General features: G+C 38.3%; 1 protein-coding gene across 2 annotated transcripts; it reads left to right on the forward strand.

Annotated features, from left to right (window-relative positions):
* The first annotated feature begins 970 nt into the window (after positions 1-970).
* Positions 971-14,854, forward strand: LOC107850779 (transmembrane protein 87A). Of its 2 annotated transcripts, XM_047400925.1 has the most exons (5): positions 971-1,371; positions 7,069-7,987; positions 8,622-8,717; positions 12,587-12,723; positions 14,409-14,854. In XM_047400925.1, exons 1-5 carry the CDS (start codon positions 1,157-1,159, stop codon positions 14,578-14,580), a joined length of 1,539 nt encoding a protein of 512 aa, XP_047256881.1. In that variant the 5' UTR covers positions 971-1,156; the 3' UTR covers positions 14,581-14,854. The 2 variants fall into 2 exon arrangements, with proteins under 2 accessions (XP_047256881.1, XP_047256883.1); XM_047400927.1 differs by lacking the exon at positions 12,587-12,723 and having other exon boundaries at positions 1,034-1,371.
* The last annotated feature ends 2,802 nt before the right edge of the window (positions 14,855-17,656 follow it).

The following is a 17,656-nucleotide window of genomic DNA, read 5'->3' on the forward strand; positions in this document are numbered from 1 at the left end:
GGTGGGGTGTTTTGAAGGAGATAGAAATGGGGGAGGGGGCTGTGTTGTAGGGTAGGGGGCGGAGTGGGCGGGCTGGGTGGGGGTTGTGAAGAAGAAAGAAATGGGAGTGAGGGTGCTTTTTTATTATATATATATATATATAATAGTACAACAACAACAACAACAAACCCAGTGTATTCCCACTTACGTGGGGTCTGGGGGGGGTAAGATGTACGCAGTCCATACCTCTACCTCTGCTGAGGTAGAAAGGCTGTTTCCGAAAGACCCCCGGCTCAAGTAACGAGATATCACACAAACACATAGTACAGCACAGAAGCAGATGACATAACATATAAAAATATATAAATGTCTATTTTTTATTTTTTTAAAAAAATATATAAAAATAAAGTGTGGGGGATTAATTATTTCTTTTAGAAAAATTGAACTTCTTACGTGGCAATGACATGACTCTGGCGTGGCATTGAAGTGACGTTGATGTGTAGGCGAGTGTAACACACTCTTCGTTGTGAGAGTGGTATTTAGTTTTGAGGGCGAAAATAATATACTTTAAAGATGTTAAGGGGGTAAATAAACAGAAGTTTAAGTGATAAAGTGAGTTTGGAAGACAAGTTCAGGGGAAAAAAGATGTCTTTTCTCGTCAAAATAATAGGGCCTCATGCAAATATGATGTGGTGCATGAGGCCCATATTAAAATTTTCCCAATTTTTTTTTAAAAAAAATTAAAAATTACACAAATACACAACTTATGTTTCTAATATTACAAAAAATCCTAACTCCCTAAACATATTACAAAAATTCCAACATATGCTTAGAATGTTATATATATGTTGGCTATATTATGTATATTAATAGGGGAAGAGAGTAAAAACAATTTAAAAAATGTCGATTATGTTATGTATATTAATAGAAAGAGATAGTAAAGTAATTAAAAAAAAGTGGGAGAGAATTTATTACGTTGCTATTTATGTTATTTAAAAAAAAAAAAAAAAAAACATAGTAGCAAATAGTCTTGTCTTTAACGTGTAGGCTCCACTCGTCCAATGGGTGATGGGTTTTCTTCTTCACCAGTTCATTTTACTCAACAACACCAGATCTACCATTCTTTCTACACTAAGCTGAAGTTACTACTTCTGTCTACTGAACTCCGTTAAGGGCAATGTCGTCATTTAACTTAATCGGAGGTTCAGCCATTGTTGGATTACTCTGCTTATTATACTCACTTCATTTTTCACAAGCTTCAGTACACGATTACTCCGCCGAGAAATTCGCAAGTAAAGGCAATGTATTCGTGGTTCATGGAGGTAGCGAAGGAATTTACTCTTCTGCCCCTAACCTTAACCAATCTTCTTCAAATGCCGACTCTTTTATTCGGTAATAAAAATATCTCTCACTTGCTCCAACTATATACATATCCCTATTTTATTATGCATTTTCACTGCTGTAAAATTTGCTTTTCTCGGACTTTTACACACATATAAAGAGACTAAGCAGTTAGGTTGTTATAGTTTGTTAGAAAAGAGAGCGATGTACAGCTGGTGCACAGCTGTCAAGTTAGTGGAGTTGGATGTTAGTGAAGTCGGTTATTTTTCTCTATAAGTAGCAATTGCATCACTAACATTGTAATAAAAATCTGATCATTTTTAATCAATAAAGCTTGTTCGTTCCTCTAAGAACCAGATCAACAAACTTGGTCCAACAGCTCTAGGGATTTTATCATGGCATCAGAGAAGTGATCCACGAGCTGCTGCAGCTACGCACCGGAGTATCGTCAACAATGGCGGACAATACCTCCTCTTCACTCAATTCGCAGAACCCAGCAGGAATGGCAGTGCAAATTGATTTCCATCATCCTCTATATTTGCAAAATTTCGATACACCTGAATTGGTGTTAATTGGCATCAAGTTAACAGGACCTGAGAATTACACATTGTGGAGCAAATCGATGCGATTGACCTTGCTAGGGAAAAACAAGCTAGGTTTCGTGGATGACAGTTGTACAAAAGCTCAGTATAGTGGCGATTTGGGGAAACTCTGGGAATGATGTAATGCGATTGTTCTGAGTTGGATTGGAGCTACTGTTTCGCCGGATTTGGTTTCTAGCATAGTGTATGTGTCTGATTCAAAAAAGGTTTGGGAAGAATTCAAGGAAAGGTTCAATAAATCAAATCTCACGAGAATATATCAGCTCTGGAAGGATATAGCTACTCTAACTCAAGGTACGGACTCAGTCACTGCTTACTATTCCAAAATGCGAGATTATTGGGATGAGATAGATGCCTTAGTACCAGGGGTAGGCTGTAGTTGTGAAGGATCTAAGGCTTCCACTGAAATGCTAAGAAATCAAAGGTTGTTGCAATTTTTGATGGGGCTAAATGAGAGTTTCAGTCATGTTCGAAGTGATATTTTAGTGCACACCCCTGTCTTGACGGTCAATCAGGCATTTGCACTAGTAGTTCAAGAAGAAAGCCAAAGAGGCATGGGTGCTGGTAGCAAACAAATGGATTCCATCACGTTAATGGCTGGAGGTGGCCACAGACACAAGGGATCAGCATTTAACCCATCTAAACCTGCTTCTACTTCAAATCAGACCACCTATAAGAAGCCACTTTTTCCTACAGGTTGTGCTCACTGTGGTTACAGAAGCCATTTAACAGAGGATTGCTATAGAGTGCTAGGATATCCATGGATTGCTATAGAGTGGTAGGATATCCACCTGATTTCAAAAGCAAAAAGAAGGGCCAATATAGTTCCACTAAAGCCTATGCTCGAGGTAATGCTGTGGATGCAGAAATTGGATCTGTTTCTTCAGGAGAAGGGAGGTACATATCTGAGGAACAATATCAACAATTCATCACAGCAAGTTCCAGTAACACCTCAGGCAGCAACAACACTAACAATACCTCAGGTGATTTTCAGGCTAATATGACAGGTATACGTGCACACATATCCAGTATTTTTTCACATGAGTGGATAATTGATTCTGGTTCATCTCACCATATCACACCATATAAAGAGTGCTTGTTTAATCCCTTAAAACTTGAGGGTTGTGAGAGAAACAAGGTCCAAGTACCTACAGTTGGTAGATGTGAAGTTACACACAAAGGAACCACTGTCATACTGAGATATCATAGGCTTAAGAATGTTCTATATGTTCCTGATTTCAAGTACAACTTGTTGTCTGTGTCAAAGATGACAAAAGATCTTTGCTGCTCAGTATGCTTTTACCCAGATTTTTGTGTTTTCCAAGACCTTTACTCTGGCAAGGTCTGGGGAATTGGTAGAGAAAATAAAGGTTTATACTTGCTAAAGGATGATGCATCAAGACATCCTGTAGAGGCTCAACAATTCATAAAGAAGTTGATGGTGCAATGTAGCATATGAGATTAGGCCATCCATCCATCAGTATTCCAAGTTGCACTCCCATTGTTCAAAATGAAAGAGAAGCACACAAACTATGTGAGATGTGCCCATTATCCAAGCAGACAAGGTTACAGTTTCCTGTTAGTAACTCATATTCTAATAGCATTTTTCAGTTGATACATGTTGATGTATGGGATCCTTTTAAGGTTCCTACTTATGACAGAAAACATTACTTTGTTACCATTGTTGATGACTATAGTAGATATACGTGGACATTTTTGGTTCAGTATAAGTCTGAAGTGATTGTTGTTCTGAAAGATTTTTTGTTGAAAGTAAAGAATCAGTTTGGTACTACTGTGAAGACATTATCAGAATAGGTAGAGAGTTTTTCAATTCTCAGTGTTCTGATTTACTTTTATCCTGGGGCATTATTCATCAAAGCTTTTGTCCATACACACTCCAACAAAATGGGGTGGTGGAGAGAAAACATAGACACATTCTTGAAGTAGCTAGAGCTCTTAAATTTCAGAGTTCCATCCCCAACAAGTTCTGGGGAGACTGTGTTATGACTGCAACATATCTTATAAATAAACTGCCTACACCAATTTTGCAAGGAAAGTCTCCTTATACAATTTTATATAAGAAACCTGTAGTATATGATCACTTAAGGGTCTTTGGTTGCTTATGTTTTGCATCTACTTTACCTAAAGGAGATAAGTTTGAACCAAGAGCCAAAAGAGCAGTTTTTATTGGTTATTCTGAGACTCAAAAGGGATACAAGTTATTTGATCTTCAGCAGAACACATGTTGGGTCAGTAGAGATGTGGTATTCAGAGAAGACATCTTTCCTTTCAAGGGAATCACATATGAAGGAACCACTATTTTTGATGTTCCACACTCTCTCAATGATCATCATCATCCTGACCCGTCAATGATCATCATCATCCTGACCCTACTCCAATACCCATGCCTGCATCACATGCCCCTGATCCTGCTAGCTCTTCTAGTGTGCCAGAAGTTGTAGATAATATGCAACATTCCACAATTGAAGCTAATGAAGTGCCACCAGTGGAACACTCATTTCCACCTGTTCCACAACCCGCAGACTTGAGAAGGACAACAAAGAGTGCCAATCCGCCAATATGGTTAAAGGATTATGTAACCACTAAATCTGGTGGTAAGTCTGGAAGTGTGATCCTTTATTCTATCTCAGATGTGTTGTCTTATGATAATGTCTCACCAGCATATCAAGCCTATCTGCAAGCCTTTTCAGCTCAAATTGAACCACAAAATTTTAAAGAAGCCGCAACAGTTGAACACTGGATTAAGGCTATGCAGCTTGGAATTCAATCCCTAGAGGAAAATCAGACTTGGGACTTGGTCCCTCTACCACCAGGGAAACATGCTATAGGTTCTAAATGGGTATACAAGATTAAATATAAGGCTGATGGGAGCATTGAAAGTTACAAGGCCAGATTAGTTGCGAAGGGATACAATCAGCAGGAAGGTTTGGATTATCATGATACCTTCTCACCTGTTGCTAAAATGGTGACAGTTAGAGCTGTGATAAGCCTGACAGCCTCCAAGAAGTGGGACATCTTTCAAATGGATGTAAATAATGCTTTCCTACAAGGAGATCTTTATGAAGATGTACACATGGAATTGCCTCAAGGCTTTCAGAGATAAGGAAGTAAACTGGTATGCAAACTGAAAAAATCATTATATGGACTCAAACAGGCTTCAAGACAGTGGAATATTAAGCTCACAAATGCATTAATTGCTGGTGGCTATACATAAAGCAGCTATGATCACTCAGTGTTTATTCAGAGATCAGGACATGATATTGTAGTGGTCTTGGTTTATGTTGATGATCTGCTTATCACAGGGAGTAACTCTACTCTAATTCAGCATGCAAAAGACACTGAACTAGGCATTCAAGGTGAAAGACTTGGGCCAGTTAAGATTCTTCTTGGGAATTGAAGTACTCAGGTCTGACAAAGGTGTCTTGCTTAACCAAGGAAGTATGTGTTGGAACTGATCTCACAAATTGGCCTGAGTGGGTGCAAACCATCTCCAACACCATTAGAGGTTAATAAGAAATTAACTTCTGTAGAGTATGACCTCCAAGTTGGTCCATCTGATGATCCAGAAATAGATGACATACTTGGTTATCAAAAGCTGGTTGGCAAATTGCTTTATCTCACTATTACAAGGCCTGACATTTGCTATGCAGTACAAACATTAAGCCAATTTATGCAGAGACCTAAACAGTCTCACATGGATGGTGCGCTAAGGGTGGTGAGGTATCTGAAGGGTAATCCTGGACTTGGAATTCTACTTAAAGCAGATGAGATCACATTTATGACTGCCTTGAGTATAGGAGCATGGCAGGTGCAACTGCTGAAGTGATATTGCTGGCTGGTTTATTGGCAGAGCTTGGAGTGACCTTAAACATTCCTGTGAAGTTGTTTTGTGATAATAAAGCTGCACTACAAATTGTTGCTAATCCTATTTTTCATGAGAGAACTAAGCACATAGAAATCGATTGTTATTTTGTCAGAGAAAGAATCAAATAGAATCAAGTCAGGTTTGCTGCAACCAGTTCATGTCCCCTCCAACATGCAACTAGCTGATCTCATGACTAAAGGACTTCCAGCAGCTCAACATCAGTTTATTCTTTCCAAGCTGAGCGTCCTTGATGTTTTCCGATCATGAGCTTGAGGGGGAGTAAAGAGACTAGTCAGTTAGGTTGTTATAGTTTGTTAGAAAAGAGAGTGGTGTACAGCTGGTGCACAACTGTCAGGTTAGTGGAGTTGGATGTTAGTGGAGTCGGTTATTTTTCTCTATAAGTAGCAATTGCATCACTAACATTGTAATAAGAATTAGATCATTTTCAATCAATAAAGCTTGTTCATTCCTCTAAGGACCATATCAACGAACTTGGTCCAATAGCTCTAGGGATTTTATCAACATAGGCAATAGGATTTACTGTTTATTTTTGTATAATGTACAATTTACGGGCTATTTTAAGTTTATGGTATTGACACCTATTCGGGTTAATTCTTTTTTTTTTTTTTAATACTGAATTTGTTGTGTGGTGTGTTTAAGTGTGTTTTTGACCGAGATACTTTAAGTGTGTTACCATTAACTAGTGAGAGCAAATACAAAGTGAGGATATGAAGTTTAAGAAAATAAAAGAGGTATTCTTTTTAAACTTCATGACACGACTTTGAGTATGTACATCTAGACATTTCGACACGTCTATACAAACAAATTGAAAGAGGTATGCACATCTTTCAGTTTGAGTATACACATCTAGACATTTCAACTCATCCCTATTATGTCAGTTGAACACTCCAATTTACAAAATGATCATCTTGTACCTTCAAAGTTTTTGTGTCATGTCAGCATCACGTGTCAAGGAGACATTGTGGAGACTAGTTGAAGTGTTTAGTTACCTGTTGAGGCCAAGTTTGAGTAGTATTTATTTATGTATTATGCCCTGTTTAATATGACACCATCCATCTGCTAAAAGTACACCTAGCTCAAGCACTGGTCTTTGTTAATGCTGTTGGTAAGAGAAACATATGAATTTCATGCTTTGATGAAAAGACTATGTGGTTAACCATATTAATGATTTTGATATATCCAACATCAATTGAGATAAAAATGGCGCATTTTCTGATCTTTATCATTTGTGAAAACCAGCTTTGAGAAGATTATATTCCGGAGACCTGAAGAATTTTCAAACTTTAGCTCAGGATCAATTCATGCAGTTGTTTTTGAGGTGGATGACCGAGAGACAATCGGAGGCTCTGCCTATGGGGGCCAAAGAGCTGTTTGTTGCACAGCAGATCTTGCAAAACTTGGAGTTTGTAAACAAGGGGAAATAATTCACCGCCCATCTACTAATAATCATGGTTGGCCTCGAGTATTTGGTGCCTCATTTGGCATTGATGAGCTTGAAGCAAAACTACAGCCGAGAACATTAAATATTACAAAAACTGGAATGTATAATGTGTATTTTATGCACTGTGACCCTAATCTTAAGGAAGTTGTTGTTGAAGGGAAAACCGTATGGAAAAATCCTACAGGTTACCTACCTGGTCGAATGGCTCCACTTATGAAATTCTATGGGTACATGTCTCTTGCGTTTGTTTTACTTGGGATCTTTTGGTTTTCTCAGTATGCAAGATTCTGGAGAGAAGTTCTTGCTTTGCAAAATTGTATTACTCTCGTTATAACGCTGGGCATGTTTGAGATGGCATTATGGTACTTTGATTATGCTGAATTCAATGAAACTGGAGTAAGACCAACTGGGATCACTGTATGGGCTGTTACCTTTGGTGCAGTAAAGCGTACAGTTGCTCGTTTGATTATTCTGATGGTCTCTATGGGGTATGGTGTTGTTAGACCTACCCTTGGTGGTCTTACATCAAAGGTCCTTTTGCTTGGAGGAACTTTCTTTCTGGCATCGGAAGTGCTTGAACTGGTCGAAAATGTTGGTACTGTTAGTGATTTCTCAGGAAAAGCAAGGTTGTTTTTCGGACTTCCTGTGGCGATCTTGGATGCTTTCTTTATCCTCTGGATATTCACTTCCCTTTCTGCAACTTTGAATAAGCTTCAGGTATATTCAACTTTGCTTTTGTTTATAACTTTGTGTTGATTTTCTGGTCTATAAAAGGGCTTCCTTTCCACACTTTCTATCCTATTAATGACCAGAGATCTTGAGGTGATACAAGTTCACCTTCATATATTCTGTATTAATTTGTAATGCACTGTTGCTAATTAGCTCTTTTGTGTTCTGTATAATTGCAGTGATGAACACTGACTTTTTGTTAGCTTGGTTATGAGCTCTCTTTTGTATGACTATTTATGTTAAATTGCATTCACATGCAACACTCTCTATCATGATATTTACATAGTTGTTTCCATAAGCAAGGAAGTTCCTTCACACAGTCATATTGTTAGTGCTAATGATTTTATCTTCAGCATTGAAGTTAATTTTTTATTCAACTAAGAAGAGTGCTTCAGAGTTCTATTACTCGCTTATTTATTATCATTCTTCGGTTAAGATGGGACTTCTACCTCTCTGCCAAATAAGGAGCATTTTGTGTGTTTCTTGCAATAAAGGATGAAATTAGTTTTTCTTTTCCTTGAGGAGTTTGGTGTGAGGGGTTAATTATGACATGACTTCATTTTTTCAACCATTCTTACTATCAACCAACGGTAGTTCATTTGTTGCTGTTTTGGACTGACAGGCTAGAAGATTGTTGGCCAAATTAGACATATACCGGAGGTTCACAAATGCTCTAGCTGTAACAGTTATTGTTTCTGTTGGTTGGGTGTGCTATGAGGTAATATTGGCTGTCTTCAATTTAAGGTTGAATTTTTTGTTTATTTCCCTCGATCTAATATAGCTAATTCTTGGCTTTTGTCTACTCTTCCTAAAAAGAGCCAAATGATGGCAAGCCTAAAGTGATATTTTCAAAGAGATCTGAATCAAAAGGAAAAAGGGTCAAAACTTATGCTCAAGTGTCCCCTTTATGTGTACTGGGAATGAGTTCGTTGGATACCCAGTGTATTCCCATAAACTGGGGTTTGGGGAGGGTCAAGTGCACACAGTCCATACACTACCTCAGATGAAGTACAGATGAGAGGTTGTTTACTGTAGATCCCCGGCTTAGGAGAAATAACAGTATATCAAGCAAAAAACATAAAAACAAACAACAAAATGGGGTAACACACCACTAGATAATAAAAGAACAAGACATAGTGTAATTATTATGAACTATCTATCCGAAATCACAAACATCACGAGAACACCACGAATAAGAAACTACAAGGTACATGCATAACACTATGACTACAGGCACAGCTACAAACAAAGCACTTCTCCCCACTAGTAAGGACGCACTCCTACCCACTAACCCTCTACCCTAATCCGCATCCTCCACACCTTCCTATCAAGGGTCATGTCCTCCGTAAGTTGGAACTGCTCCATGTTATGCCTAATCACCTCCCTCTAATAAGTCTTCGGCTACCTCTGCCCCATCTGCAACTATCCGTAGCCAGCCTCTCACACCTCCGAACTGGGCATCCGTACACCTCCTCATCACATGCCCGAACCATCTCAACCTCACTTCCTGCATCTTGTCTTCCACCGAAGCCACTCCCGCCTTCTCTTGGATAATCTCATTTCTAACTCTATCTTCCTAGTAAGTCCACACATCCATCTCAGCATCCTCATCTCGCCCACATTCAACTTTTGGATGTGGGAGTTGAAACAACAACAACAACAACAACAACAAACCCAGTGTATTCCCACTTAGTGGGGTCTGGGGGGGTAAGATGTACGCAGTCCATACCTCTACCTCTGATGAAGTAGAAAGGCTGTTTTCGAAAGACCCCCGGCTCAAGTCACGAGATATCACACAAACACATAGTAAAGCACAGAAGCAGATGACATAACATAGATACGGCACCCATAAGGAATATAAAACAGAGTAAAGCAGGAATGCAGGAATATAAAGCAGAGGAAAGCACACAGATTCGTAATAAACATGGAACACGGAACACGGAACACTGAATACGGGATCATAACAGGAATACACCCCCCCAATTAATTCCCTACCCTAGCGACCCGAACTGGCCCTAATCCTCTGCCGTAATTCGCATCTTCCAGACCTTCCTATCTAGGGTCATGTCCTCGGTGAGCTGTAACTGTTCCATGTCCCGCCTAATCACCTCACCGCAGTACTTCTTCGGTCTACCCCTACCCCGTCTAAAACCATCCAACGCTAGCCTCTCACACCTACGGACCGGGGCATCCATGCCCCTCCTCTTCACGTGTCCGAACCATCTCAATCGTGCTTCCCGCATCTTACACTCCACTGAAGTCACACCAACCTTCTCCCGGATAGTCTCATTTCGAACTCTATCCCCTCGGGTCAGTCCACACATCCAGCGCAACATCCGCATTTCTGCCACCTTCATTTTTTGGATGTGGGAGTTCTTAACTGGCCAACACTCCGCTCCATACAGCAAGGCCGGACGGACTACCACCCTATAGAATTTGCCTTTAAGCTTGGGCGGCACCTTCTTATCACACAGCACCCCCGATGCGAGTTTCCACTTCATCCATCCCACCCCAATACGGTGCGAGACATCCTCGTCAATCTCACCGTTACTCTGGATCACGGACCCGAGATACTTGAACTTATCCCTCTTCCCTACCTCCTGTGCTTCTAGCCTCACTACTACCTCATTCTCCCGCCTCACGTCATTAAACTTACATTCCACATACTCTGTCTTGGTTCTGCTCACCCTGAACCCTTTAGACTCCAGAGTTTGCCTCCACAACTCTAATTTGTCATTCACACCCCCTCGAGTCTCATCTATCAGGACTACATCGTCTGCAAAAAGCATACACCACGGCACCTCCCCTTGAATACGCCGCGTCAACACATCCATTACTAACGCAAACAAAAAGGGACTAAGAGTAGATCCCTGATGCAATCCTGTCAGGACAGTGAAATGCTCTGAGTCTCCTCCTGCCGTCCTCACCTGGGTTTTCGCTCCCTCATACATATCCTTAATTACTCTGATATATGCCTGCGGTACTCCACTCACCTCCAAGCATCTCCAAAGCACTTCCCTGGGGACTTTGTCGTACGCCTTTTCCAGGTCGATGAACACCATGTGCAGATCCTTCTTCCTCTCCCTATACTGCTCCACCAACCTCCGTACCAGGTGGATTGCCTCCGTCGTCGAGCGGCCGGGCATAAATCCGAACTGATTTTCCGAGATAGACACTATCCGTCTCAGCCTCACCTCGACCACTCTCTCCCAGATCTTCATAGAGTGACTCAGTAACTTAATCCCCCTATAGTTATTGCAACACTGAATGTCCCCCTTATTCTTATAGAGGGGGATCATGGTACTCCACCTCCACGCCTCGGGCATCTTTGCTGTCCTGAAAATTTCATTGAACAATGCAGTCAACCACCTTACACCAGCCTCTCCAACGAACTTCCAAAACTCCACCGGTATCTCATCCGGCCCCGTCGCCCTACCCCTTCGCATCCTGCGGACTGCCTGTCTAACCTCGTCTACCTTAAAACGTCTACAATAGCTAAAATCCCGACACTCCCCTGAGTGCTCCAGTTCCCCTAACACAATAGCTCTGTCCCCCTCGTCATTCAAGAGCCTATGAAAGTACGACTGCCATCTCTTCTTTATGTGGCCGTCCTCCACCAACACTCTACCATCCTCCCCCTTAATGCACCTCACCTGATCGAGGTCACGACCCTTCCTCTCCCTAGCCTTAGCGAGTCGGAACAACTTTTTCTCCCCTCCTTTCCCCTGTAACCCTGCATACAAGCTCTCAAAATATCTAGCTCTGATTGATTTATTAACTGACCTGCAATTCTTGACAAGGACTTTTATTCTTGATAAATAAACATGAAAACAGTGAAATTAAGTATTTAAGGTTGACGAGAAGGTGTTTTTATTGGAGTTAAAGTTGTACTGTTATTCATGTCCAGTTTCAGCTGCTACAACAACAACAACATACCCAGTGTAGGATGCCTCCCGGGTCATAACTTTTATCATGTAATGGAGCTAGCATATCTCCTTTTGCACTCTTTGCATCTTCTTAATGCCGGTAATGAAACAACTTACTTCATCAAAAGAAAAAAAACATACCCAGTGTAGTTTGACAAGTGGGGTTTAGGGAGGGTGGGGTATACACCCATATCTTTGTGGGGTAGAGAAATTGTTTCCAATAGACCCTCTGTCTAGTTTCATCTGGTCTAAGCCATTAAAAAAGTAAAACATCGTAACTCTGAGTTATCCTTTTTCTTCTATCCAGGAATGCGTAAGAAATGTAGACAAACTAAAGTTCAGGAAAGAGTAAATCTATTAGTGGGGTATGATCAGTAAATAAGTTTAATGAGTGCAAGGGCTGGGAGACCTACCTATTTTGAGCATTTCCATTAGCTGAAGCAAATATGTTTGGTAGCGGGATTATTACGTTCCTCAACTTAGGATTAGTTGGACATGATCGTGGGCTCATTGTACGGATCCTTCAAGATAATGGGAAAACCATCCAAAAATTGAAATCCTCCTATCTCGTACCTGAGTTGATATAGCATAAGTTTCTTATCCTCCTAATTTCCCTGTTTTTATTTTACCAAGCATTTAAAACTTTGTTTTCCCGTGGCAGCTGTACTTCAAGTCCACTGACGTGTACAATGAGCGATGGCAAAATGCCTGGATTATTCCTGCCTTCTGGCAAGTGTTGTCTTTCGCTCTCCTTTGCGTCATCTGTGCTCTTTGGGCTCCATCTCAAAACTCCATGAGGTAAGATTAGGCTTCCACCTCTATAATGCATGTTTTAGATTTGATTGAGTTCCAGAGCTTCTAATGTGTAATTGCTTACCATAAAACATGCTAAAAATTATCGTTTAGTAATGATGATTGTTCGTTCTTATATAAGAAGGCCAAACTCATAAGCAGCCCCTTAAACTAGTCACAGAATTCCACCTCGGCACTTAAACTTTCCCACTTTCCATTTAGACACTCAAACCACTTCTATGATAATATAAACGCTAAAAGGCTGACCTGGCAAAAGGTTATATCTCACTGCTCTTAGGCGCGTGAATGAGATATGATAATCTTTTTTCTGTTTTTTTTTTCTAATTTTTTTTCCAAAGATCTTCCACCACCAAATCTCCATTGACGCCGTTTATCTACCACTGGTACCGTTATTAAAATAGCCACCCAATCAATTCTCTCATGTTCTACGCAGTAGCTCACTGACATTCCTTAAAATCTTAATTTTATATCTACTTTTTGAAAATTTCAGTTCGATCTGCGGTGAGCTGCTCACCGGAAAAAATGACTGGAAATTAGTGGAAAAATTTGTCTTAGTAGCCAGAGTTTCCACCAAAAATTCATTGATATTCTTTTCCCTAAGTTAACATTTTTTCTCCCATGTCAAAACTCACATTAAAAATGAAACCAAGATCAAAATGGAAGAACACATAATGGTTGATTCTTATTCGACTTTTTTGGTCCGAAGAGATAAATTTCAATTCATTAATCTATTTGGTTTCCCTTTACTCTATCAGATTTTGGGGATTTTTGAGGTTAAAAGACAATGGGAGACGGGAGGGGAAAGAATTTGTTTTAGGAAGAAAGGATGCATCTCCTTAGGGGAAGATGGATGGGTGGATTACGGGATTTTTTTTCTTTTTGGCTCAAAATTTTATTTTTAAAGAATATTTAGATCTTAAATGCCATGTGTCAGTGTTTCATTGGTTAGCTTTCCACATCACCCGCGTGCATAGTTAAAGTTTTGATAATCATGTGAAGTGTGGTTTGAGTGTCTAAACGGGAAATGTGAAAGTTTAGGTATTTTGGAGGAATTTTATGGCAAGTTTGAGTGCCTAGACATGTGTTTGGCCTAAAAAGAATAATGATGATCTTTCACGATGTCCTTTGAACTAGGGATCCGTGGCAAAGTGTTATCTATCATTAAAACTTTGATTTGCTTTGTCCCAGAACAATAAGAGGAGTTACCTTGGCCATTTTAGAAAATAAGATGATTTCCTCCTCCACCCAACCCTCCCCATTTTCATTGAGTGATCATGAATGAATTAAGTCTCTCCGTCAGTTGAGGGGGAAAGAAGAAAATGATACATACTGATTCAGGATCGTTTTCTTCAAACCATTTCATATCTTCCTTCATGAAAAAGAATCTCAAAAGTCACGAGTCTCTCTGTGAAAAAGTTAGGCATTTGTTAGAACCTATATGTTCCATTACTACTTTGATTGGCTTCACTTGAGCTGAGAGTCTTTCGAATACAGTCTTTCTACCTCCACGAGGTAGGGGGAAAGTCTACGTGCACTCTTCCCTTCCCAGACCCCACTTTGTGGGAATTCACTAGGTATGTTCTTCTTGTTAGAACCTATATCTTCGTGATATTTGCTCTCTTTTATCTACACACTTCTATACTAACTGATATTCTTTTCGATACATCCAGATATGCGTATTCTGATGATAGTGAAGAGTTTGATAAGGATATGACATTGACACTCATAAAACCCTCTCCTCTGCCAACAAAGGATGTAAGAAGTCCATCCGACATGAAATCAACGCCTGGTGGAGATGGAACATCTAATTTAGGCGATGTGGTAGAAGATAAGACGGAGTAAAGTATATAATTTTGTTCATACTACTGTAATAGAAGACGTCACGAGAAGAGTAATTGCTCTTAGAATCGTCTAGCCTGTGTGTTCTACGTGTTAAAAATATTGAAGGTGGGATTTGGTGAAAGCCAAAATAGGTAATACCATAGGAAAATTGTTGTTTGCCCGTTGCCTTCATTCATATTTGTTCCAGTACTTATTTAACGCTGTGATGTTCACTAGAGCTACCACACAATGTTTCTTGTGATCTTTTTGTTTAAGAATGGCTATGGTTATCAAATGATTGAGTAACCGGAAACAATTTACTTACAATACTTGGTAAATAATTTAATGTAAAGTTTAGATATTTGAAAATGCTAGAAGTTGCATCTCTTCTCATATTAATCTAATGAAAAAATATATCTTAAAATGTTAGTTAAAGTCCATACAATTTGACTTTTAAAAGGCAAATCGTGACAAGTGAACGGAGGAGCATTTTATTCCTACTAGGAAATATTATTACATAGTTTTGACTTGCCTAGAATATATATTGTACCCAGACAATCATGTTTATATGAAGACAATTTAAAAAGAAAAAAAACAGGGGTTCATGATATACAACATTAATCTTTCATTTGCCTTTCAAAAGAGGCTTCAAATTGCACGTGGCTTAGTTGCCAATGACGTGGGTTGAGTACCATGAGGTGTCAGGTTTAATTTTTTAGCCGAGATAAAAACGCTAGGTGATCGGAGGCCGGTCAGGTTCCGGCTAGCATGTGGAATAAGTCAAAGTGCACGCAAACTAGCCTAGACATAAAAACACTAAGTGGTCTGCAACTTTGTTTGCTTCCCTCGTGGCCCTTCCCACGTTAAGCATGAGCCACCTACAAATACAATCATCAACAATATTGGAAGATTGGTTGTTGCCATAAATAAGAATGTTAGTGATTCCCTTTCAATCAATTTCAATTTCGATAAGAACTAAGTGGACGTTGGCACGTTAAAATTGTGAAATTTGAAGAAAGAAAGTGGTATTTGGAAAAAGGTTGAAAAGATATTTGGAAATTGGAGTTATGTTTGAATATGAATACAAATTAGATTTGTTTTTGAATTTTTATGAGTTATTTGGAGTGAAAAGTACGAAAACAACATTGCACAATTTTTTGAATTCCAAAAAAATTGTAATAATTCTTTGTACAAAAAGTTTTATGGAACAATATCTCGGAGAAAAAGTGAAAACTATACATATGTTGTGTTTAACCTCCAAACCCAAATATAATTTATACAATGTTAACTGGTAGGATTAAAGTTATAACTTTTAAAAGCTATAGTAGATCCTACTGTAAATGTTTCTTTTTATAGTGAAACAACCATTTAGCAGAAGGCGGATGTACAATATATTACATAGGTTTGCTAAATTTAATAATTATGGCTTAGATATATATGTATTGAGAAATTCTCTAAAAATATACATACAATAAAATGTGAACCAAGTAGGATATGTAAACGAGTTGTAGAATCGTTGAGAGAAAAGAAATTAACAGAATTCATAAATTTTAAATTCCGAATCCGGCTCTGACCATTAGAAGATATGTATTCCCAAAAATTCCCAAAAATCTAGACTAATAAGATTTTAGTATTCGTTTGGCCATGAAAATTATTTTCTTTTTTCGGAAAATTATTTCACTTTAGTGAAAAAATAAAAACAAGATGTGTTTGGCCATGAAAATTTCAAATACAATTCCGAAATTGTATTTGGAAAATTGAAAATAAGTTTTACTTATTTTCACTTTTTTCTCTCATACTTTTCTTACAAAATTTCAAAAACAACACTAATTTATATTCATGGTCAAACACAACTTCAACTTCAATTCCACCTCCAACTCTGAAAAATTATGATTTTCATGGTAAAACGGAGCGATGTCAAAAATAGTGGAACAATTATTTTTACTCACATCTGACATGAGAATTAAATCATTAACATAGAAAAACATATGTGAGATATGGAGGGTCCTTCTTAGATATCTTTATGAGATTCCACATTCTATAATGGATCGCCTTGTCTCATACCTACAGAGGGTTTGAAGGGTTGTGCTATTCAAGCCATTTATATGTGTGATGAAAGTTGAATTCATAGCAATACAAGACAAGACATGATCACATGTACTGGATATTAAATTAAGTATTTGAATTTGTTACATTTTTTTGTCTTTAATTTTTTCAAGCATAAAATAATTAAATTTGTTTTTCTTTTTGATTTTTCATTCTATGTTTGATTCTTATATTGAAGTTTTCGATTAATTCGGAGTTGCCATCAATTACTCTTCTCAAAAATTCATTGGTCATTGCCTAGTCTTTAATCATGGTGGGATTAATGTGATAAATCTCATCAGCAATGAGTAAATTGAATTTTGCTCTTAATTTCTGCTAGTAGTTTTTGTATACAACTGCATCATTGGCTGAACATTTAAGAATAAAGCATAAAATTGGTGTGGGTCACGAAAGCAGTATTAAATCAATGTAGACTATTAATACTAGATAGATCACAAAATAATAGTAGTTCACAAAATTGACTAGTAAGACAATGGGGAGATAAATTTTATCGTCCAAAGTAACACAAATAGGAATAGCACACAAAAGTTAAGTAAAACATTTTCTATAATAATGAAATATACCATTTACATCGTGTCAGCTATATTAAAATGTTTTTTTGATCGATTTGAAAAGGTAAATCAGCTAATTTTATTTTGAACGAGTATAAAAGTTATTATTTGAGTCAAAAAAAAATCTACCGAAACACTAAACAAATAAATTATAAAAAATGTTAGGAATAATTCAATTTACTTTTCGAAATATTGAGTAAAATTTCCGGAGCTCAAATTCAAATCACGTGTTATTAGTTAGTGTGTGGTGTTTACTATATATTGCAGTAGCCCTTGGTTGGACCACAAGTTATTTTCATGATATTCACATGTAAATCTTTCCATGCATCTTAGTCAAAAAAAAAATAATACTTAATAATAATGATAATAAAGCAATTCAGCAACACATGACTTTTTCTCTATACAATTTAGGGGTTTTTGGGCATGTTTGTTAAAAATCT

The sequence above is a fragment of the Capsicum annuum genome, chromosome 12, assembly GCF_002878395.1.
Source record: "Capsicum annuum cultivar UCD-10X-F1 chromosome 12, UCD10Xv1.1, whole genome shotgun sequence".
Classification (NCBI taxonomy): Eukaryota; Viridiplantae; Streptophyta; class Magnoliopsida; order Solanales; family Solanaceae; genus Capsicum; species Capsicum annuum.

Coding starts and splice junctions, on each gene's coding strand:
- LOC107850779 (XM_047400925.1), top strand. CDS start 1,157: ATGTCGTCATTTAACTTAATCGGAGGTTCAGCCATTGTTGGATTACTC. Junction 1,372..7,068: donor AATGCCGACTCTTTTATTCG/GTAATAAAAATA, acceptor TGTGAAAACCAG/CTTTGAGAAGATTATATTCC. Junction 12,724..14,408: donor CCATCTCAAAACTCCATGAG/GTAAGATTAGGC, acceptor CGATACATCCAG/ATATGCGTATTCTGATGATA.